Genomic DNA, 24,123 nt, shown 5'->3' on the forward strand with positions numbered 1-24,123 from the left:
AGTGGCAGTAGGCCCAGAAAAAAAAGCAGATTAACCATGAAGGAACATTTATAGCAGTTTGGGAAATCATTACTTTTGAAAATGCATCCCGAAAAAATAATATCCAGATCCTTAGTTTATTAAAAATCTTATAGGAGATTCGATTTTAAAATGTAATTACAAATAAAGGTGTGTGTGTGTGTGTATATATATATATATATATACATATATATGTATGTATGTTGTGTGCTGTTGATTCCTACTCATAGTTGCCCAATGTGACAGAGTAGAGCTGCCCCACAGGGTTTCCCAGGCTGTAATCTTTATAGGAGAAGATCACCAGGTCTTTTCTTCTGTGGAGTGACTGATGGGTTCAAACCTCTAACCTTTTGGTTAGCAGCCAAGCGCTCAACCATTGTGCCACCAGGGCTCCTTATATGTACACATGTCTATATGTATGCGTATGTGTGTGTGTATATATGCATTCATATATAAAAAAGAACAGATACTGCAGTTCGGCTTATTGAAAAAAAATTTTCCTCTATGGCAGAGTCTGCTCACTGCCTACCTAATATCCATTCTTTCCATCTTCCTTTGTAACATAATCCCAATTTTATTAAGGGCAGCAATGCTCCCAGCTAAAAGACCTAGCCTTGCTTCCAGCTAGGTATGTCCATTTCACTAAGTTTTGCCACTGAAATATAATCAGAAGTGCTGGGTAGGACTTACAAAGAAGACCCTGATTTAACTAGGAGGCATCCTCCTTTTGCCTTTTCTTCTCTTTCTGCTGCCTGGAACTCAGATGGGGTGGCTCAAATTCTAGAAATCATCTTGAGTCATGAAGTGACCTAGAGGTTGAAGCCAGTGTAAGGAAAGTGGAGCAGAGAGACAGAAGGAACCTGGATTCTTGATGACGCTAGAGTCTCATACTGGCCTTGAAGTGCAGGAGAAACACATTTCTATCTTGTCTAAATCATTATGCTTCTGGGCTAACACAACGGTAGATATTTACTCATTAGATACAGAATACTTGCTTAATGTAAAAACTGAAAATGATTCTGGAAATACACAAAGTATAGAATTCCCATACCTCCCACCTTAGAGGTGACACTGTTGTCATCTCAGCACGTTGACATATATGTGAGACAGAGAGAGATACCTTTGAAAAAAGGGAGGGGAGATAACATGGTAGGCATTTTTTCATATTGTTATACAATTTGATTTTTTACATCTAACAGCAGGTTGTGGATAACTTAATACTTGTGAAATTTAAATTTAAATTACAAATTGAAAGATATCAACTTGGCCTCCAAAAACATTATATCAATTCACTTTCCCACTAATGGCACATTTTTCACAAAACCTTTTTTTTTTTTTCAAATTTCAAAATCAAAATAGTAAGTTTAAAATATTTTGTTCTTACAATTTCCTAGCTTATTCCCTTGGATTTGCTATGTTCATATTCAAATAATGATAACCTAGCCCATCTTCTCCCCATATTTATAACTTATTTTTGCTTTTCTTATCTTATTGCACTAGCACAAAACAAGACTTTAATACAACTACTGTGGAAACCGAAATGTAATCATGTAATCACATTGTTTATATATAGATAGATAAGAGAAATATCCAAACTTCTTTGGTTATTAAGGTTAAGTAGGTCAATATTTCCACAGGAAAAATAAACTGTAAGAGCTGAGAATGTATAGGACTACATGTCTGAAACCAAGGCAAAATTCTTATGTTTCTATGCATTCTTAAAATGCTCTTTACAATTCATTTTTTTCACCTGCACGTGCATTTACAAATATATACTCAAATATAATCACATTTAAACAAAATAGCAGATGCATTCTGGCATGAATAAATTAGGAGATTTGGAATAACAGAGCTGTGGGTGTTGTAATTCAGTAATTAGAGAAGTCAAACGATCAATAATCAAGCAGTATTTCTGTGCTGAAGTCAGACTTAAAATTGAAAACTTGGAACACAGGAATTTAACTACTTTCTAATATTTTTTCACTTTAGGACTTACTGGCACCTGACAGTAATTACCTTAGTTTAAAACGTCAACCAATTAAAAAGAACACCATGAAGAATTGGTAGCATGGGACTTTCTTTTTTTAAGTGTTACTAAAAAATCCACTATATTTTCTTTCAATCAGAGGGAATTACATCCCCAAATTTGGACTCCTTCATATCACAGCTTACACATTGTTTTCATTTTATAGCCAAACCTTACAAGTTTTTGAATACTACAGAGATTTAAAAAACTGTAAAGCAGGAAAACTTCTGCGGATGGGCAGTAGTAACCATAAATAGGTTATTTCTTGGCAGTGGCACCGATATGAATTTACTTCAACTTGTAATGTTATACAGGAATGAAAATAGTTCCTTAGAGTCTGCTGAATAATAATTTAAGTCAGAATTTTTTAATTTATAAAAGCATAATTCTTTTAAATATGAAAACTATTTCTTCCCCTTTATCTAATCTCCATAGAATAAATACATACACCAGAAAGACAAATATTTCCCCTACTAGCACCAATGGGATTTCCAGCTGGAACACTATATAAATCACGAGGTGCCCTTCAAAGCCAAACCTAATTCTGCTGGAATTTAGTTTGTATGGGCCCATCAACTTCATTTCAAAGCTCTATTCTCTCAAAACACTTGTTAAACTTAGTCAATTTTATACACTGTTTCTTGGCTAATACTAATTTTGGTAAGATGTGTTTAAAATAAGAAATATTTTTTTGTGTGACAACCAATATTAGTTTTTAACTATGACTCCAAGATCTCAAGCTCCGGCCCTTACCATTAATATTTAGTCCCAAATTTCTAAGTGCTTATTTAAAACTGAACTTGTTTATCTCCTTCCTCAATCCTTCTATTGGAAATAATAACAATACTAATATCCTTCTAGTCATCTAGGGAGGAAACACTGAACTCATCTTTGATTCTGCCTTCTTCACTTCATTTGGAAACCCTGGTGGCGTTGTGGTTACGTACTACAGCTGCTAACCAAGAGGTTGACAGTTCAAATCTGCCAAGCGCTCCTTGGAAACTCTATGCGGCAGTTCTACTCTGTCCTATAGGGTTGCTATGAGTCGGAAATGACTTGATGGCACAGGGTTCGGTTTTTGGTTTTGGTTTCTTCACTTCATTTATCCAAATAGTGCTACATTTTGTTTATTTATTTATTCCCACAGCCACTGTGATAACCAGTACACTTAGTGCTTTTTGTTTGGGTAACAGCAAGCTCCTCCTAAATAGAATCTCCATTTCAAATCTCCTCTTACAGCATTATTACTTCTATTTAAAAAAAAAAAAAAACACAAAAAAACCCCAACTCGTTGCCATCAAGTCTCATAGTGACCCTACAGGATAGGGTAGAACTGCCCCACAGGGTTTCCAAGGCTGTAATCTTTACAGAAGCAGACTGCCACATCTTTCTCCCAAAGAGCAGCTGGGGGGTTTGAACTGCTGACCTTTCTGTTAGCAGCCAAGTGCTTAACCATTGCACCACCAGGGTTCCTTATTTCTTCTACACTGCTGTCAAATTATGTTTCTAAAATCAGGTTCTGGGCATATCATGTCCCTGCTCAAAAATCACTTTTATCTCGATATTCCAAATTCTGTTACTTGTCCTCAATCAACTTTTAAAAACTTTATTCCTCACTACTCACCCTTGTGCATGACCCACCCTTGTGCACAACTCACCTTCGTGTACTACTCTACCCATACACTGTTTATTAAACATGTCCTATACATTTGCTGTTTCCTAGTCTTTACTCAGAAACCCTGATGGTGTAATGGTTAAGTGCTATGGCTGCAAACCAAAAGGACGGCATTTTGAATCCACCAGGTGCTCCTTGGAAACTCTATGGGCAGTTCTATTCTGTCCTATAGGGTCGCTATGAGTCGGAATTGACTCAATGGCAACGGGTTGAGTTAGGTTTAGTCTTTACTCATGTTTATTTTGCCTATAGAGACATTCCTCTGAATGTCCAAATCTTACCAGTAAGGCCTACTTTAAATGTTGTTATTCTCAAAGACAGCATCCTGGATCTCCTCCAATTCAAAGCAAGCCTCTGAACTCCCACGGCACTTCTCTATGGCAATGTTTCTCTAGCTTCTAACTTCAATGAATATATATATATATATATATATCTGAAGTCTTGCTAAAATAAAGATTCTGATTCAGTAGGTCTGAGGTGGGGGTCCTTCTAACAAGATCCCAGGTAATGCTGACGCTGCTGGTCTGTGGACAATGTTATGGAACAGACTGATTTTGGTCTAGTAGTCTGGCTATTTATGAATTGTTTTACCACTCCTATTTTACTATAAATGAGGGAAGGATCTCTGTTTCTCACAGCAATTTGCAAAGGATATATTCAATAAATATGTATAAATTTAACACTACATAAGGTGTAAATGTGTTTTCCAAAACGCAGGTTTTCAACCCGTTAGTGAGTTGCAAACTATATGTGTATGTGTGTACATGCATGTATGTATATAATTGAAACAGAATAAAATGGGGTCAAAGGAAAAAGAAAATAGAACATATCACATGTAATAAGAGTAAATACTGTTTCACAAAACTTTTGTTTCAAATACAGATACATACATACACATATATTTGTATGTATTGGGTCAAAATGTAAAATCTATTTTTTATGAGAGTTTTGGTTTAAAAACCTGGAAAACATGGAAGATAAAGTTTAGTCGTATCTGTAGTACCCTCTAATTTCAAAAGTATAAAACAAGAACATAAACATTACCACGGCCACATATATTTCAGCACACAATAAACATTTTTATAAGACTTTTTTAAAAAGCCTCCATATAAAGTGGTCTCCCCCAGTTACTCTTGTTTGTATCATCCTATTTACTTTCTTCATAGCTCTAATCACAAGGTATTGTGTTGTATTTATTTGTTTACTTTTTGTTTCCCCCATCAGAGAATAAGTTCCTTGAGGACAGAGACCTTGTGTGTCTTGCTTCTCACTACAGCCCAGTGCCTGGCAGGTACTAGGTTTTCAATAAATATGTATTAAATGATAAATTGAAAAGTTCATAAAATAAATTATATACAACAAGTACTAAGGCTGTTGTGGTTGTAAATCTCCTCACTCCCCTTCCTGTGAAAGAAAACCACTCCCTGAAATAATGAAGAAATTTCAAATGTATATCTATTTTACATGGTCTACAACAAGGAATGGCAAACTACAGCCCACGGGCCAAATTTGGCTAGCCACCTGCTTTAGTAAATGAAGCTTCACTGGAACACAGCCACAAGTACTCATTTTAATATTGTCCAAGGCTGCTTTTGCACCACAGCAGCAGAGTTCCATAGTTACCACAGAGATTGGATGGTCCGCAAAATCTAAAGTATTTACTTTCTGGCCATTTACAGAAAAAGTTTGCTAGTCCCTGGTCCAAAAAATAGGCCACGCTATTTTTAGCTATTTATATTTATACAATGCTTGAAATCTAATCATACATATCCCAAAGATTATGAGAAACAAATACTGGAAGTGCATTTTACCTTATTGTAATTCTTGGCTAATTCCAACATCTCTTTTACCACTGATTCATTGTGTTTACAATGTTCACTGTAGTCCTGAAGTGTCAAACCTTCCATCCAACTCTTCTTATGCAAATTTAGCAACATCTAAAAAATATGAAGATTAATTAATTTCCTGCATGGCTGATGGTCATTTTCACTTGTCTTGAGAAACAACTTCACAAAAAGCTTTGAGAATTAATAAATTTAAACTAAATAATTCAAATAAATTTGGTAAAAATTCTCTTCAGTTTAAATTAACATAACCTAAGGAGTGTTCGAGCCCTACGCCTTTGCATTTACTGTCCTTCTACTTAGAAGGCTATTCTCCTTATCTTTGCATGGCTTACTTTCCGTATTTCCTTAGTGATAGATGCCTTCTGACCATGCTATCTAAAAAAGCCACGCTACGCTATTTTAAAAAGAAAACTTTCTTTCCTTAACTTACTTTATTATTTGTATAGCACTTATCAACACCAGAAATTTTTGTTTACTTGTTTATGGCATTTCTTTCCCACAAAAGAGAAATCTGGAGGGCAGGAACTTTGCCTTGTTTATTTACTTCAAGATCACGAGGGTCTAGATTCTAGAACGTTACCTAATCATAGCAGATAGTAAATATCTGTTGAATTAAGGAATGGATGAAACTCCTATCTTAGAAACAAAGAATTCTAATATTTCATATAGCCTAGCTTTCAAATGACAAGAAGGTAAATGCCCTAATTTACTGGATGACCTTGTGTTAATCTCTCTGAGCCTCAGTTACATATCTATGAACTGAGGGCTTAGATAATCTTTAAGTTCTTTCAAATTCCAAAATTTGACCTATAATTTAAAAAGTTAAAATTTCTTTATGGTCAAAAAATTAAGAGCCATAAAGGTGGGAAGTAAATCACTGATTCATCTAGTTGCAACCACATCAGGAAACTAGGGTCTGGCAGTATTCTGTTGCTCTTAGGTGCTGTTGAGTTTATTTTTGACTCATAGTGACCACCCCCCCTGCAAAAAAAGGTTTTTTTTTTTTGTTGGGCTTTTTTTTGTTGTTGGGTTTTAGTGACCCAATGTGACAGACTAAAACTGCCCCCATGGCGTTTTCTAGGTTGTAATCTTTACAGGAGCAGATTGACAGGTCTTTTCTCTTGTGGAGCCACTGACTGGATTCGAACTACTAACCTTTCGGTTAATAGCCAAAATCTTAACCACTGTGCCGCCACAGGGCTTTCTTGGCCCTATTTTAGCGATTGTGAAATTAAACACCTTAGTTCAATGCTTCTCAAATTGTACTCCTAGTTCTGAATACATGTTCTTGGAAGTCTCTGTTCTCAAGTTCAGATTCTTGAGACAGTTTTTACTTGAAGTCCTCACCATAGGCCCACTCTATAAATGTTCTTCAATTGAAAACTATCATTAAATAAAAGTTTATTTTTAATGATTGATAAAATTATGCAAAATGAGTAAAACGATGGCTACAGAATGCTGTCATTTTGCCATTAGAACAAGTACACCTTAAATGTGATTCATGGGCCATGAGGATCTAAAGACGTAACTGTACGGGTTTGGAATTACCTTAGTTGTTTAGAGGTGTGTAGCTATGTGCAATGAAAAGCTCACCTTACATTGGAGAATAAACTGTGTCAAAATCACCTATGAGACCTTAGGTGATCCAACATACAAAAGTTCTGAATTCTCCTACCCCTTCCTAGGGCCCATGGGGGTAAATGTAGTTTGCAAAAAGAAAATCAGGGCTTTGAACCGGTTCATTCCCCTGCTGAGAATTTGCATTTCCATCCCAAATATACTGAATCAGAACCTACATTTTAACAAGATCCTCAGGTGATTCTTATGTATAAAAATTTTGAGAACCACTGCTCTACCAGTAGTTCTCAGAATTGCCCCCTAACCAGCAGTATTAGCATCACTTCAAAAGAAGGATTCCTCGGAGCAGCAGGATATTCATACCACACTTGTGCAAGGAATCCACTGGGACCCTCAGGTAAGGGTTGGGGTAAAGTATATAGGTTGGCTGGGTAAAAGTAAAGGCAGAGCTTTTGTTACTGAGAAAGCAGATGAACTATCAGGAACATAAATATAACATTAATTCATTTATGCATATATTTATATGTGTGTTATTAATGCCAAGGATGGTGGCTAAAAAAGAAGAAAAGAAAAATTGATTGAATTAGCTAAATATTTCCAAATGGTTGGTACCACACTGACAAAATATTCATATCTTTGAATTTCTGAATAAATTTCTCAGTTTATATCTATCAGTGTCTTTTCATGGTCTATACTCATTCCATATAAAATTAAAAAATAAGTATTGAAAAATGTATTTTAAGCAATCATCTAAATCTACAGCAGCACTAAACCAGAATATAAGCAAGCAGCTCAAAGAGGGCTTTAGCATCCCTGTGTGTTTCTCCTTGGGCCAACAGGGAACTGTCCTCTGCAGCCCCTCACTCAACACTATTCTAAAACATGCAGGTCCTTCAGGTGAGGTTGTGGGTGGCTCTGACTTTTAAAACAGGGGTTTATTAAACTTAACAACAACAATAAAAAGCAGAACTCTTCTTTCAAAGAAAATTTTATATAGTACATTCTTCTCCCAATATATAAAGGACATTTAAAAACGAAGTTGATTTAGTTAAAGGGGTATAGGTATGGAGAGCCCAACCTACTCCACCTCCCGCTCATCACATGCACCAGCATCCCCTTCTAAGGTACCTCTGTGATGAACAGTTTAAACTAATTAGTTAGTACAGTCTTGTTTGCTACTGATTACTTATCACATTTGGAATTGAGAGTACATGCGGGAACCAAAACTTACTGGCTGTCAATGATAAACTCAGTGTTCTTTAAAAAGTCTTTTCCAGAGAGAAATAAACTAATTTGGAGAATGCCTAATTATAATAGTAAAGAAAAAAGGCAGTTCAGAGCCTAATTTCAAAAAGCAATACGCACTGCCTGGAGGCGAGATGAGAAGGCAGAAGGGGACAGGAACTGGTTGAGCGGACATGGGGAGTACAGGGCGGACAGGAGGAGTGTGCTATCACATTAGAGGAGGAGCAGCTAGGGTTACATAGCAAGGTGTGTGTAAGTTTTTGTATGAGAGACTGATTTGAATTATAAACTTTCACTTAAAACACACACACACACAAAGCAATAGAGTTAAATAATTGGCATTATTTGACAGAAAAACTGTACCTGAAATAATCCTAAAATGGTAGAAACAAACAAACAAAATCCACCAACATGGGAGATAATCTTAAAAGCAAACAAAATTGAAAGCTGCGTGGTATAAAAAGGGATTATAAGATTCTAGCTCTCAATATGTGAAAACTTATGATTCACCTTTAGTTTACAAGCATGTATGTTTTTAAAAAGTACTACACAATTGTAATCTAATTTATTCTTCTCAAATTTGGAAAGCTATTTTTTTCAATACTTTAGTTAACCAAAAGTCATATTATTAAGGAAGATAAACTCATTAGAAAATCATACAACAATGAGAAAGCTTTTTATAATTTATTATAAAACCAAACTGGAATAATGCTTTGTTTCCTACTTCCTCTCCTGCTTAAGCACCTACCAATAAAGTAAAATATGTCTTTCAACATGTCTAATAAGATGTTCCTTTATTTTACACTATAATTCATGAAGAATGGAAAATGAAAAAAGTTAACAACTCAAATTCAAATTAGGTAATAGTTTAAACAATTTTAAAAAGACCTTTTCCTCCTCTCTCTAAAATAAAAATTTAAACTTACCTTCTGTTCCAGTTCATTTTTCCGATAGTTAATGGTTATGGAGTAATAATGTCTGTTTAGTCCATGAATTAATGCCTACATAGGTACATGAGTAGAAAAAAGACAAATTAGTATTTTTCATCTAATGAAATGAATACAACTGTTTGAATCTGATGATGTATCCTGAGACAATACCTTTACCATCCTCTAAAAAAAGACATTTTATCCTAAATAAGATTAAATTTGAAATGTTTTTTCTCACCTATAGGTTCAGAGAGATGGGGCATACATTCTTCAAAGCATGATATAAAACTAACTACTCTTGAGTCCATTCTGACTAATGGTGGTGGCCCCATGTGTTTCAGAGAATTGCACTCCATAGGGGTTTTTTTTTTTTTATTAACTTTTATTGAGCTTCAAGTGAACGTTTACAAATCAAGTCAGACTGTCACATATAAGTTTATATACACCTTATTCCGTACTCCCACTTGCTCTTTCCCTAATGAGTCAGCCTTCCAGTCTCTCCTTTCGTGACAATTTTGCTAGCTTCCAACTCTCTTTATCCTCCCATCCCCCCTCCAGACAGGAGATGCCAACACAGTCTCAAGTGTCCACCTAATATAATTAGCTCACTCTTCATCAGCATCTCTCTCCTACCCACTGTCCAGTCCCTTTCATGTCTGATGAGTTGTCTTCGGGAATGGTTCCTGTCCTGGGCCAACAGAAGGTTTGGGGACCATGACCTCCCAGATTCCTCTAGTCTCAGTCAGACCATTAAGTATGGTCTTTTTATGAGAATTTGGGGTCTGCATCCCACTGATCTCCTGCTCCCTCAGGGGTTCTCTGTTGTGCTCCCTGTCTGGGCAGTCATCGATTGTGGCCAGGCACCAACTAGTTCTTCTGGTCTCAGGATGATGTAGGTCTCTGGTTTATGTGGCCCTTTCTGTCTCTTGGGCTCTTAGTTATCGTGTGACCTTGGTGTTCTTCATTCTCCTTTGCTCCAGGTGGGTTGAGACCTCCACAGGGTTTTTAATGGCTGTGATCATTCAGAAGTAGAGCACCAGGATTTTCTTCTGAGGCACCTCCGGGTGGATTCAAAACACCAACCGTTCAGGTAGTAGCCAAGCACTTAATCACTTGCACCACCCGGGACTATGGCAACACAAATTCAACAGCTTCAGTAGCCTTGCTCAGAGTTGGAGATAAGGTTATGACCTCATCATAATCTAAATTATAGTTATCCATAATTTATTAAGTCTGATTTTATGAATTCTAGGGGATTTGAAAGTTCCTGAGTAGTGCAAAAGGTTAACACACTCTCTAAACTCTCTAATCAGGTCTTAAGGTGTTGAGGTGGGGAGGAAGGGGTAGAGAAGTGAACATTTAATGAACATCTAGTATCCGCTTTACACATTACGACCTTCAATCTTCATAACAATCCAGTAAGCAGGCTGATTCCATTTGTATTTTGACAGATTAGGAGAATAAATTTCAAGAAATCTTAATGTGTCCCATTTTCTATCTATTGTGGTGTGAAAGATCACTTTTATGCAGCCTTTCTTGCCATGGTCTTGTAATTCCCACCCAAGCGACTGGGTGGGACTGTGCAAATAAGGTAATTGTGGTCTACCACGGGGACTGGTCAGTTTTACCATCCTGCTAAGCTTAAAAGAGAGCCAATTCCAGGGCAGGAAGAGGATCCCACCACCATCAAGGAAGGAGAGCCAAGAGCAGAGTGTGTCCTTTGGACCCGGTATCCCTGCGCTGAGAAGCTCCTGGAACCAGGAGACTGAGAGAAAGAGAAAGAGAAGAGAGAGCTTATGTTACAGCTTATGTTATGAGCTGTAACATAAGACGGTGAGAAGTTGTGGCAGAAAGACTGGCAGGAGAGACTGGCAGGAGACAGTGCAGTGGGCTTCCTGGCCCACAGGGCAAGAAACCTGAGTACCTACAGGCAGGAGGCTTGCTGTGGAATAGGATGCCTCCAGCACTTGGTGGGGCTAGGTTTGCTGACCTATAGAGCTAGAGCTAAGCACCTTCAGGTAAGGCTTACTGGCAGAGTGGGGTGCCTCTGGGCACTTTTCGGCAAAGCTAAAAGAGCTTTTTAACACTTGCCCAAGCAGGGCAGAGGCAGAGGGCCAGAAAGAGGCATGCCCACCAGCACAGCTGGCAAGAGGGAAGAACTGTATCCTGAGCATTCCTGAACTTGAACTGTAACCTGTTACTTCCCTAATAAACCCCATAATCATGAGAATTGTCTGTGAGTTGTTTGGCAAATGCAATGAATTACCAGACTCAGCAGAGAAGTAGAGAGTGCTGTGGCAGGAGAGGGTTGGCTGGTGTCAGAATTGGTAAAGGTGGCAGAGAGAGGAGTCATGTCTAACCTCTGCCTTACAGGAATCAGCCTTGGGCTACTGATCTTGATTCTCCTTGCCCCTTTTGAAGTTAGAAGAGGTCAGTCACTGCCCCCACACCATTTTACACCTATTGAAAGACAGAGTTGAGATTTGAACTCCGATCATTTTGACTGCAAATATACCATGTATGTTAGGAAATTCTTGAATTGAGGAGTCTATGTACTTTCAGGATCAGAATGAGAATAAAGCTTAGTCTTATCTATAAGCTTTGTGAGAAAAAATCACTCCATCAAGTATTAAAACATTTTACATATGTACTGTAACAATGCATTCTTATACTCCTAATGTCTGCTATAAAACTCTGCTATGAAATCCCATAGGAAGCGGTGGTTTAAAATGTTGATATACAAAATTTAAGTACTATGAATTAAATCCTTGTCCATTTCAATAACCAATAAAAAAAAAATTAGGAGCAATGAATTAAATTTCAGCACATAAAAATTCTATACTGTGTAGATCAAAACTAGAAGTAAGTAGGGTCTTCTTTGGTTTGTATTCACTGTTGTGCAAATTAGAAGAAAGTGCACACATGCAGTGAAAGAATTAGAAAAAAGCACCCAGTCTCCCAAGCAGACATAGCCTAAATAGAGAGTGGGGCTTGGCCTGGATTTCAGGCCCCAATCGTCCCCTCATTCTAGAGCCTTTGTCCCATGCCCTACTACACAATTCTACACAGTAGTCATAGAAGTAAAAACAGCTGTGGCCAGTAAATACAAAAGCCAGCCAATGGGTCCCTGCTGGAGATTAACTGCTTTGCTGAAGTATACAAGTTAGTATTTGAAGACACTACCTTCTTAATTTTCAATTACATTTAGATAAAAGTACAGGAGTCCCCAGGTTATGAGATCTGTTTCTAACTGTGTCTTTAGGCCGAATTTTGTAGGTAAGTAGGTAAGTCGAAACAGGGGCATACAGTTCTTATTTAGCCTAACTTTGATGTTAAGAGGAAACCCTGGTGGCGTAGCGGTTAAGTGCTACAGCTCCTAACCAAAAGGACGGCAGTTTGAATGCACCAGGTGCTCCTTGGAAACTCTATCAGGCAGTTTTACTCTGTCCTATGGGTCACTATGAGTTGGAATCGGCCTGATGGCAGTGGGTTTTTTTTGGTGCAAGAAAAGGCTTGAAGCCTTTTCAGTGATTTAAAAGCGGCACGTGCAGCAAGGAAACCGTGGTGGCGTAGTGGTTAAGAGCTATAGCTGCTAACGAAAAGGCCGGCAGTTCAGATCCACCAGGCGCTCCTTGGAAACCCTGTGGGGCAGTTCTACCCTGTCCTATTGGGTCGCTGTGAGTCAGTATTGACTCAACAGCAGTGGGTTTTTGGTATGTGCAGCAAGCAAAGGTGACTGTCCTGAAGAAGTTGTATCATTCACTTCAAAGTGAGGGTAAATTTACATAACATTACAGGGTGAGTGTGAGTTGTCCCTAAATGGGAGTAATCCAGGGACTTACAGTAGTAAAATTAACATCAGCTGCTGTCAAGCTGACTCTGACTCATGGTGACCCCATCTGTGTCAGAAGAGAGCTGTACTCCGTAGGGTTTTCAATAGCTGGTTTCCTGGACGTAGACTACCAGGGCTTTCTTCTGAAGTGCCTCTGGGGGGACTTGAACCTCCAAATGTTTGTTTAGCAGCCAAGTACATTAACTGTTTGTACTACCCAGGGACACCAAAACAAACGCAGGGAGCATGAAAGATTAACAGCCATAATAATAACAAAGGAAATGTAAGTTTAAATCAAATGATATCCTCAAGCAGTCTTCCAGTTTCACATATCACCTGCACATTCATCCCAAACCATAACTAAGCTGACCACGCATTAGGTCCTCCTTCCCCATGAGCTCAAAAAGAACAGCCTGTTTAGCTCAGTGAATAATAAATTCTCTCAAATTAAATCACCAATCTGACACAATCATGAGTTGTAGCAGCATACGCCAAGCATAAGATTAGTTCTATCAAGGAGGAGACTAACCTTTTGAAAGGGTCAAATTGCAAATTAAAGATAAAATGTACTAGCAAAATGCCATCATATATCAGACAGATAAAGGAGAAAGTTATAGCTAGGGAATTTCTTAAACCTCATACTTAACTTTTTAATTTACACTTAAACATATGACAGACTTGGCAAAACTTAGGCAATTCTTCATTAAAACAAAGTATGTTCCCACAGTTCATTCATTAATCGGCTGTTTGAAATCTGGAACAGCTTCTCACAGAAGCACTGTTACAAAGAATGGCGCTCTCCTACAGTATTATATATTGTGGGCTAAGTAAGCTTTCTTTCAGTGGCTAACCTAGGAAGCTAAACCTGTTGCCGTTGAGTCGATTCCAACTCATAGCAACCTAGCCACCTTTTACAGCACCATTTCTAAGACAATATATTCTGAATGCCAACAGCTCTTAGCTTATTTGCTTCTTACACATCCTTACCCATGTTTTCTTTGCTTAAAGCCTGCCAACCTTGCAAAGAAGGAATTTCTGCCTAGGCTGGTACCCAGCAGCAGTCTAAGAGGCTGTCTATTCAGAGAAAAAATGGCTTGGAGGAGGAACTAGAAAGGGGGAGTTTGAGATTCCTCTGATTAATTTCTGAGTTATTTTTATACTTCTCTAGTCAATCTTTAGAGTGAAGCTTTATAATATTGTTGGCATGATACACTCAAAACAAGTACACAAATATTCATCATGGTGAAATAAACTTCAAAATCAACCATCATTTTGAATGATTAATATTTCTATATTCATCCATTCATTCATATGAATTACTAAGTATGAGAAATGTCTCTGGGAGAATAGGTACCTAATCCCAATTAATTTTTGAAATTGGATAAAACCACTGGAGCATAAATAATAGTTGAGAAGGAAAAGTACAAATCCTAGCACTGCAGTGATGTATAAGCAAAGTGGTAGAAACTACAGAATGGAAATATAGGCAGTTCATGAGAGGCAGCTGCGGTACCAGGTTGAATGGAATTGTGTAGAATCCTAAGTTTTATATAAAGGGACTGCTGACCACAGTTCATAAAATAAGATTCCCTATTTAAATGGCTTGGAGTGGAACCCATTCTACATAAATACTATGTCAGCTAATAAAAGCAACTAAAACCCACCCCAATCATGTCATTGACATTGCCTGGACCACTAAGAAGTCAGAAGTTATCTTATACCTCCACATAGCCGTGCTGTGGAAAAGCAGGTGTATTATAAAATACACAGCTTATGAATTATAGATAACCTATTCATAAGTTCTTGATAGGTTAAAAAAGTTTCACACTCCAAAAAAGTAAGGTATGTTTAGACCTAAAGATAAATTTGTTTACCTTCAATTACAGTAAAACCTGTGTAAGGTAGAAACCTGTCAGAGAAGGAAAATTCAAATATTTTCCACTAAAAGGGGTGACAGAAAAGTGATAAGACTGCACCCTGTCAAAGGTGGAAAACTTGTGAGACCTGGAAAAACAGGCAGTCCTTTTGAGTTCTGGCTCTCACAGGTTTCACTGTATTTTACCCTGATAAACTGAAAATGTGATGCTAAAGGATATCCATTAAATCACATTTAAAATGAAGCTTTTTGTATATAAATAGAGTAACTCTAAAGGAAACAAACCATGGGAATAATGGTTACTTCTAGAACGGAGAACTAAGTTGCTGAAGGCAAAGGTGGAAGAAAAAGTTTTTGCTACATACCTTTTTATACTTTTAAAATCCTGAACTGTATACATATATTACCTACACAAAAATTAATTGATTAAACTTCCAGCTATAGTATAAAAGAATGAGGAGACTCAGCTATGAGTACCAGTTCCTACGTTAACCCACTGAATGACCTGGATAACTCGTACACTTTCTGGGCCTCAGTTTTCTCACCTGCAAAATGACCACAATGGCTTCTTCCAGTGCAACTGTTTTATAACTGTTCAATAACTACTGAATACAATGTTTTTCAAAAAGTTTAACTCTATAAGACAATGTAGTTGTACTCATGGCTCCACATAGAGGCTCACAGCCCTAGCACAATGCATCTATGCATTAATATTGATTAAATTTCCATGAAGTTGACAACCAATCTTCGTATCTACTATGGTACTGCTGTCTTCTAAATCTGAGATGACACTGAACGGCTAATAAAATTGTTTAAAAAATTTAGTTACTAAAATAAATGTTATTTTCCCTTCAATACTTGTGAAATCAGATGTTCCAAGCACAGAATATAAAAGCTTATAGTGTAAGCATTATACTTTTCCTCTTACCAGAATTATTAATGCTTTCTTCTTATATTAAACACAAATATGAATATGAATTTTGTCTATTAGCTTTGTGTTATGGTAAATATCTGCAACATTAATTGCCATCAGTGCTTTAAAAATAATATTTTCTAAAAGTAATATATGTTTTACAGTACAAAGTTTAAGAAATATGGGCAAGGAAATATAAGAAAAAAATTTCCATAATCTTAACACCCAGAGGTTATCAATACTAACACCTTGGTGTAAATGTAATTACAGGTGATTCCTGTTATTTATGGTAGTTATGATCTACAATGTCACCATGGACACTGACTTAGCAAATACTGAATCATTGCTCTAAAGCAAATACAGGGTTTAGTTCCTGTGAGCCTCTGGTGACATTTCTGTCAATGGATGAACACATAATCTTGTTTTATGTGTGTTTCTGTTTAATATATATTGCTGATTCATTAACACTGAATTCACAGCCAACGGTACTTTAACTTGTCCCTAAATAAAGCTGGTCCTAAAGTAAGAGGAATTGTCAACACCGTATGTTATATAGTTCACCCTAAATTCACCCAGTAATTGGAATAGCCACCTGTTTACTAATTGCCTTTATCCAAAGAGGGAAAAAAATTAATTTCTCATATCTTTATGACTGAGGGTAGGTTTGCAACTTGGAACCAAGTGCCAGCTCAAGTTAGGCTTCTAGCCTCCCAGGATACTGAGAGATAACTTTCTTCCTTGATAGATAACATTTCAAAAGATGGCTTCCAGGTCCCTGAGGAAACATTCCTGGGTTGTAAAACTGGTAAGAGGCTTAACTAGACTTTAAAACAATTTATATACATTTCAAAGAACTGGAGAAAGAACTTAAAATTACAAGTTTTCCAAAGTAAATACTCAAGAAAAGCGGGGAAATCTCTTCCCTTTTTTCAGTAGGGAGAATTAAGCCTCTCTCTCTTTTTTTCCTATTTGTATTTGTCCATACAGCATGTCCATGAAAGCACCATGAGTATTGGTTTTGGACTTATGAATGAATTTTAGCAGTAGACAGATTTGCAAATATGGAATCCATAAATAATGAGGATTGACTGTATATAGGCACAGTTTATAAAATATATATTTATGAAAAGGAGAACGTGTATACCCTATCTCAGAATCGTTCTGACTTAGCATATTTATTACGTAGTAGTCCACAATGTCATCCTAATTTCCCCCTACTGCTTTAAGTATAACAGTAAAGTAATCAGTGTTTGAAAAGCATCGGTGACCACCAGCATATGTGCTGATGGCTGCTGTTGTGCTTCCATTCCTACTGTGGGAAAGCTGGCTGAGGTGTGAGGCCCCTGTTAACACTAGCTAACTTCCTCTTCAAAATAAAAGCCACAGCATTTCCAAAAGGCTTCTGATCCTGGAGTTAAAAAATTTGCTAACATATATTAAAATTTCATTATGGATATTTTACCATTCACTTAAGGTTCTTCTGGGCTGATTTCTTTCTAGCTTGTCTTAGACAAAAAAGTGTTTTAAGGTGTGGCTCTGTTCTGTCACTTTTTGGCTTGATCCCACTGAGTGTTTTAATATTGAAATTGTCTTAAAATTGTAAAGCACCCAGATAGATGTCATTCTGATGGGCGCTATATAAACTGTGAAAGAAATATATTTACAGATTTTAATTGGAAGGCAAAACAAACTAAAATGAAAGGAAAAACAATGATGCTATAGCTGTTACATACACAGGTCCTTTTAACTTAGGTTTCTAAAGTTGGTCTTAAATTTCACAGGATATAAGGTAGGACCAAAAAAAGACAAACTGGACTAATGTAGAAAGAGACAGATTTTCATATCAATCATACTCTGTCTTTAAGGTTAGAAAGCAGTGTTTTAATTTAAAAGATAAAATTTGCAACAGGTGGCTGTTGACTTGCAATTAGTGAAAACTTCTGGCAGAAATAAACCATGCAGTAATCACAATGACCTTAGATTGTAAAATGCTATTTAACCTTTCGCAAAAAATAATGAAGCCGTATGATGCTATGGGGGTTTATAAGAAAGGTCATTATCACAGGCTAAAAAGGTCTGATAATATATTCTCTTGAAACAAGCAAGCACGGGCTTGTCTGTACCCAATCAAAAACACTGGTTGCTTATTTCATACTCATTACACTTCGCAGTCAGTATTCTTGGACTTGGAAAAAAAATTTTTTTCAAAAGTAACACACCTCAATCCTTTGAAACAAAACGTTTCTCTCTGATAGAGATTTCAGATGAGTGACTGTTGCAAAATTTAGCCTCTAAAAGTATGAAGTTATCGAAGTGTAACCTAGGCTTCACCATGGTCAACTGTCAAAACCACAACTCCCCAAAGACAATGAATGGCACCATAGGACAATGTCTTTGTTTTACGTGCTCTATTTAACCAAACACGCTATTTCTGTCCTTTAATTAATCTTCAGAGATGCAATTACCTATAGAGACATAGGTATTTGTGCATTTAAAAACATATTTAAAATAATTTTTGCAGACAATAAAGATCTGTGTAAAAACAATGAGGCATATGAATGATACAAAGAAAATATTAGTCACTCAGGAGGATACCAAGTGTATAAATACCAGTAACTCCAATAAGGGTAGTTAACATCACTGTAAAACAAACAAACAAGATACAAACTCTAATCAAAAATAATGCACAGTGTTTTACACTATTTGTTTTAAAGGTAGTGATTAAACAAAAAAAAGGCAGAAAATTTCAAGTATTATTTAAGAACTGTTTCTGGGGGTCTCTTAAACATTACGTCAATTTCTCTATTATTTGCAGCTATAAGAAATGTCTACTAACCAATCAATGATGATAGCTAATGTACTGCATATGAAACTCCTCTATGTCCTTTTCTACAGTGCTGACTATGCAGAGCTAGAAGGTACTCCCAAGATACAGGCTCTACTATGCTCCCAAAAAGGGGAGCCTCGAAATATGGCTAACCAAAAAATCCAAACCCAGTGCCGTCGAGTCGATTCCGACTCATAGCGACCCTATAGGACAGAGTAGAACTGCCCTATAGAGTTTCGAAGCAGTGCCTGGTAGATTCGAACTGCCAACCCTTTGGTTAGCAGCTGTAGCACTTGAACACTACGTCACCAGGGTTTCCCAAAATACAGCAATATTTCTATAATCCTCTTTTAAAGCACAGTAAAAATTAAAAGCAAGCAAATTAAAATGCCAAGAATTAGGTCTTGAAATGACTACATATAGCAGGTAAAAACAGAGTTTTAGCAGGATTACCTGGATAGATGGCTTGTTTAAGTGACCCAGATTTGAAGTTGTTTGTCTTGGTTCATGTCCTAAGACCATCATATTAGCATTGATCAATCTGAAGGCATCAATAACAACCTGTAAAAACAAGGTGTCAGGTCAATTCTTTTTTAAAAAGCGAGTGATGATGCCAAGCAACAGTGGACAAAGCATGATCAACTTGCATCTGTTTCTGGCCTATTTCCAGAAAACCATTTAATTATAATATTAATAAAAAAGAGTCTCCTGCTGACTGTGCCATCAGCTCACCACCTTCTACCTTGTAATGTAAGGTGACACCAATAATTGCAACTTTCATGAAGCAGTGAAGAAAAATATTAACTTTGCATCTTTATTATTGAAATACATGATTACTAAACTTATATCGAATAGTCTTCATTGGTGTGCATGTTTGTCACCTAAATTTTACCTAATCAAAATGAATGACAAAGAGAACTAAAACTGAAAGTGAGCACAAGCTAAGGGACCACATCTAAAGCTCAGCCTGTCACATCAATTATACCACCACAGTACTTGAAATGACAACAAAATTACAGTCAGCAAGGCACTTGCCCCACGTATTCTCTTCTAGTCAGATACCTTTTACTTCTTCTGACTATGAAAGACTTTATACCTTGTCTGATAGTCTTAAATGTCCATGCCACTGTCAAGTAAAGGAGGCACAATATAAGAAAACCAAGGTCATCTGTGCTTTAAGCCAGGAACCTGGTATAGATTGATAGGGTCCTAAATTCAGAGTAAAGAAATAACCATAGCTATCCTCTTTCTGCTAAGTGTATTTAGTATTTCTGCACAGGAAGACTTCTAATTCTTAAGATACAATATCACGTTAGCTCTTATACATTAAGTGATTTAACAAGAACCACATATTTTCTCATCATTACCTTGGATTTCAGAGAATTCGTTAAAGCTTTTAAACATTATGAAATTTTCAAGTCCTGTGACTTTAAGACAGATGCCTCTTTCAGAAAATCTAACTCAACTACTATTAAACCCAATACACTAATCACACAGAATAACCTTAATGCACAATAATACTGCTTCTAGATGTGCCTTTAAAAGTCCTAAAAAACTGAGATTTGACAAAGTTTTAAAAGCTGTTATCAACTAGATTGTTTTCATTTGTATAACTATTGTTTGTGGATACTAAGAAAAAATAAAATTTATCTTCATGTTAAGTCAACTAAAGTCTAAACAAGTCTAAAAATCTTTTTATTACTAAGTATTTTTGCATGTTATATGTTAAAGAACAGGGTTTAAAGAAGAAGAAAAAAATCATTATTTCTAAAAGGCTTCTACAAAGGGTGAACAGTATAAACTTAGACCAAAACATCATAACAAGTGAATCAACCCAAGGTCTCTGTCCATCCTGGTCAGCCAAAAAACAACAACAACCACCTGAATTTTGCTTTTATTTTTAACAGTTTGAATTTCTCCATAGATTTCACTGTCTCAAAATAAAACCAAGCATCCCCAGAACATGACTGATTTGATAGTTTGTGAAAATTCTTTTTTTTCTTTTATACAATAACCTTAATCCACACAACTTTCACATTTTATTTACAAATCAATACGGCCTTTTATACTTAAAATTGTTCTAATCATATATTTTTCATAAAGCAATATAAAAGTACTAGTATCAGACACACTTTGATCAGATGATATCATAACTTCAAATAACTGTTGAAAAACCATACAGAAGTAAGAGAAAAAATTTCTCACATTTTTTACTGAAGAGCACATAAAATAAGATGAAGTTAAAATATGGGCAAAGAAGGGGAAAAGTGACCATTCTGACGGACAAGAAATATATAACTTAAACAAATACAGAATTAAGAATTGCTACCCTAACTATTAATGGTAAATATTTCAGAGCAAGGTATCAGTTTGGTCCAATCGCCTTTAGAATACTTTGAATTCATTTTAAGGTTTCAGCAAAAACATTTGTTGAAAAAACCTACTTCTATAAAACCATGAATATTCCATTATATGTCACAACAAAAATGTCTATATGTTTTTATAGTAAATGCTTTCAAACTAAAACAGCAGACAACTATTTTAAGCAAAAAGAAGTCTCTGTAATATTTCTCTGTAATATTATAAGCAGGTGTGAAACTTTATTAAAAGGAAATGAAAATACCAGCTAAGTAGATATCATTTGTTAAAAACAAATATTAAAAATTATTAATTCTTTTAAGAAATTAAGAGAAAAATTCAAGGTCTTAATATACTCTTCAACTAATAAACGATGGCCTACATGCTTAGACTGACAATTCCTAAGTATCAATATGAAAGCCAATAGGAAATGAATACACCAAGATTAAAAGAATTTGCTGCCATCACTATAGCAACTGTCTTAAGGAAACTAACATGTTCAACAACCTGCAGACCAAAATTAGATTTAGTACGCAATAAAAATACAAATATGGCAAGATAGCCTACATTTTAATTTCTGTACAATTTTATAATTGCTTTTTGCACTGTAAGAATAAGCAGGTTTATCCTTTAGAACAACTTATCAAAATAGACTCATTAATGTCCAGTGCACTAATGAGCACTGGGTGAAGAAGGTGTTAATTATGCCACAGTAAGATTAAAAAAAAAGCCCTAGTGAGCACTTGGAGGTGTGTATAAGCTGAAGGCGTTTCTCCATGTTTGTGTATTTATAGCGTGATGCAATAGAATGACAGCAAAGTGGTCACTCCATGGTTAAGAACAGAAATCTTAGATACAACATACTGAACAAAACCCCCAAGGATTAATTAAGGTATTGGGAGACAAGGAAGAACAATCCATTTTGGGGAGCTACCTGAATTTTCTAAACAGTTAGTTTTGAAGTATATATACATTAAACCAGTTCAATTTATGTCTTAAAAATTCAAATAATAATTTAACCCAAAAAACTCACAAAATTTACTTCCTTAACATGCAATAACAAAAACCTCCAAGCTAAAGTATGAAGAATGTTTTCAGGAATATGATGGTAGACCTTTAAAATTCCTTTCCATGCTGAAGTCCTACACACCACATTGAATCTCTGTTCACCAGCCTGACCATTTAATTTTTTCTGGTACAAGTGCCTTGAGACTTTTCAGAGGTCACTGCAACAGTAGACAGCTTATAACAAAACCATTAGCAGTTTGGCTAGCTTAGGGAAACCTCTTACTTTCCTTTTTTGTTTATTATCACTGCATGAATCTGCAGCATATGATAGTTTATAATTTCTCAGGCTTGTTAAATTCATGTTAAAGGTCTGTTTTCTTGTTGAATAAATTTTGTTCATATAATGCTGCCTATTTCATACACTCAGTCTTTAATAGCACCTTTGGTCTATGCGCAACTCACAGATCAAAACAGAGGACTAAAATAGGGGTTGATGATGCTATTTACATGTGTGATTCCTGCTGTCTTCTTGTTAGTAGCTTTAATATAATAGAAGACCTTGTCTGTTTTGTAATTAACACATCTTTACTGGAGAGATATTTGGAAGTGATTGCTGTGAATATACTGGTTAGTAAAATAAACACAATCACACACCACTTTCTGTTATCAGACAAATTTGTGAATTGTACACATTATACTCCAGATCAACAAACTGTGATATAACAGCCAAGTAGAAGACACATATTTATATAACCCTTTATTTTTCTGAAAATATGTATTCACTCTGACCTTGCAAATATAATTAGCTTGTGGGATGTGCAGATTTCAGTACCATGGTTGCTTTACTAATTGCAACTCTTGGAAATAGATACTAAATATTTGGAAGCTGCCAATGCAAAATAAAAACTGCATCTTTTTCTACATCTGTCTTAGCTTATAAAAGCAAAATAGTTTTAAAAACAATAACCGTGTTCCATATTTATTCCAAGCATGCCCAGGATGAAGGACCTATCATTTCATTTTAATAATGAATACAGTTTAAGGCTCAAAACTCTAATTATTTGCAAATCAGTTTAATCCATAATTTTTTGGCTTCTTTCATTGAGTACAGTACAGTTCATCCAACATGCTATTCATTTTTAAATTCATGTTTTCATATCAACTGCCAGGTCATGGAAAAACTAGACTAAATTTCTAAAGCACAAATCTATAGTTATCAAGTTCTTCATTTAATTTATTACAGCTCTTAAAATTAGTTTAATACAAAGGTGTTTTTAAAGAAAGATGCATATACACTCTGGCAGTACTTACGTAATTCATATCTTTTTTTTTTTTTTCCCACAGTAGCTACCTTTGGCATTTTTTATTGCACTTATATTGATGGTAATGACTATGGGAAGTGTTTAAGATAGAATAGGATCAATGTTTTAAGTATTTACAATGGATTCATTTTCTTGAGCTTAAAAGAAAAAAAAAACTAAAATAATCTGCATCTTCTAAAACCTCACAGGTTAACTTACTAAAATATATATAAAATGAATTGAAATAATTAAAACACATAAACCTTTAAACAAAAATTGTAAGACCTCAAAATCAATGTCTAACACTAAAAAAAAAAAAAAAAGTAAAATCCAATTACTAGTTCGGCTACATATTCAAAAATATATAAGCCTTCTACAATAAAAGTGCTATCTCCAAATGACTACAAAAATGCAAAGTGTGGAAAGAAAAGCAACACCCCATATCATATACCCTTTATCACCTAGAAATGACCTGTTATCAACTGCTTAGGTTGTTTCTGGATTCTTAAAAAATTAATGGCGCATGTGACCTAGGAAGTACTGCTGGGCTTTGTGACCATTTCGTTACTTCTGCTGCCATGCACTGCCAGACATCTATAAGAGAAAAACATCTTATGTCTCTTGTAAGCCCACAGCATAAAAAATTCAGAGAAATCTTACTTTTTATGCCATTTCCAATGAAAAGCACTA

General features: G+C 35.9%; 1 protein-coding gene across 4 annotated transcripts in view; it reads right to left on the reverse strand.

The window, feature by feature from the left end:
• PSMD14 (proteasome 26S subunit, non-ATPase 14) overlaps positions 1–24,123 on the reverse strand; it is a 111,284-nt gene that overhangs the window by 8,294 nt on the left and 78,867 nt on the right. For all 4 annotated transcript variants that reach the window (XM_023542893.2, XM_010586285.3, XM_064287056.1 and 1 more), the window contains 3 exons: positions 19,220–19,327; positions 9,316–9,390; positions 5,531–5,656 (listed from right to left, as the gene is read on the reverse strand). In XM_023542893.2, coding sequence (XP_023398661.1) covers positions 5,531–5,656; positions 9,316–9,390; positions 19,220–19,327 — 309 coding nt within the window. The remainder of the gene's footprint in view (positions 1–5,530; positions 5,657–9,315; positions 9,391–19,219; positions 19,328–24,123) is intronic.

Source organism: Loxodonta africana, chromosome 6, assembly GCF_030014295.1.
Source record: "Loxodonta africana isolate mLoxAfr1 chromosome 6, mLoxAfr1.hap2, whole genome shotgun sequence".
NCBI lineage: Eukaryota > Metazoa > Chordata > Mammalia > Proboscidea > Elephantidae > Loxodonta > Loxodonta africana.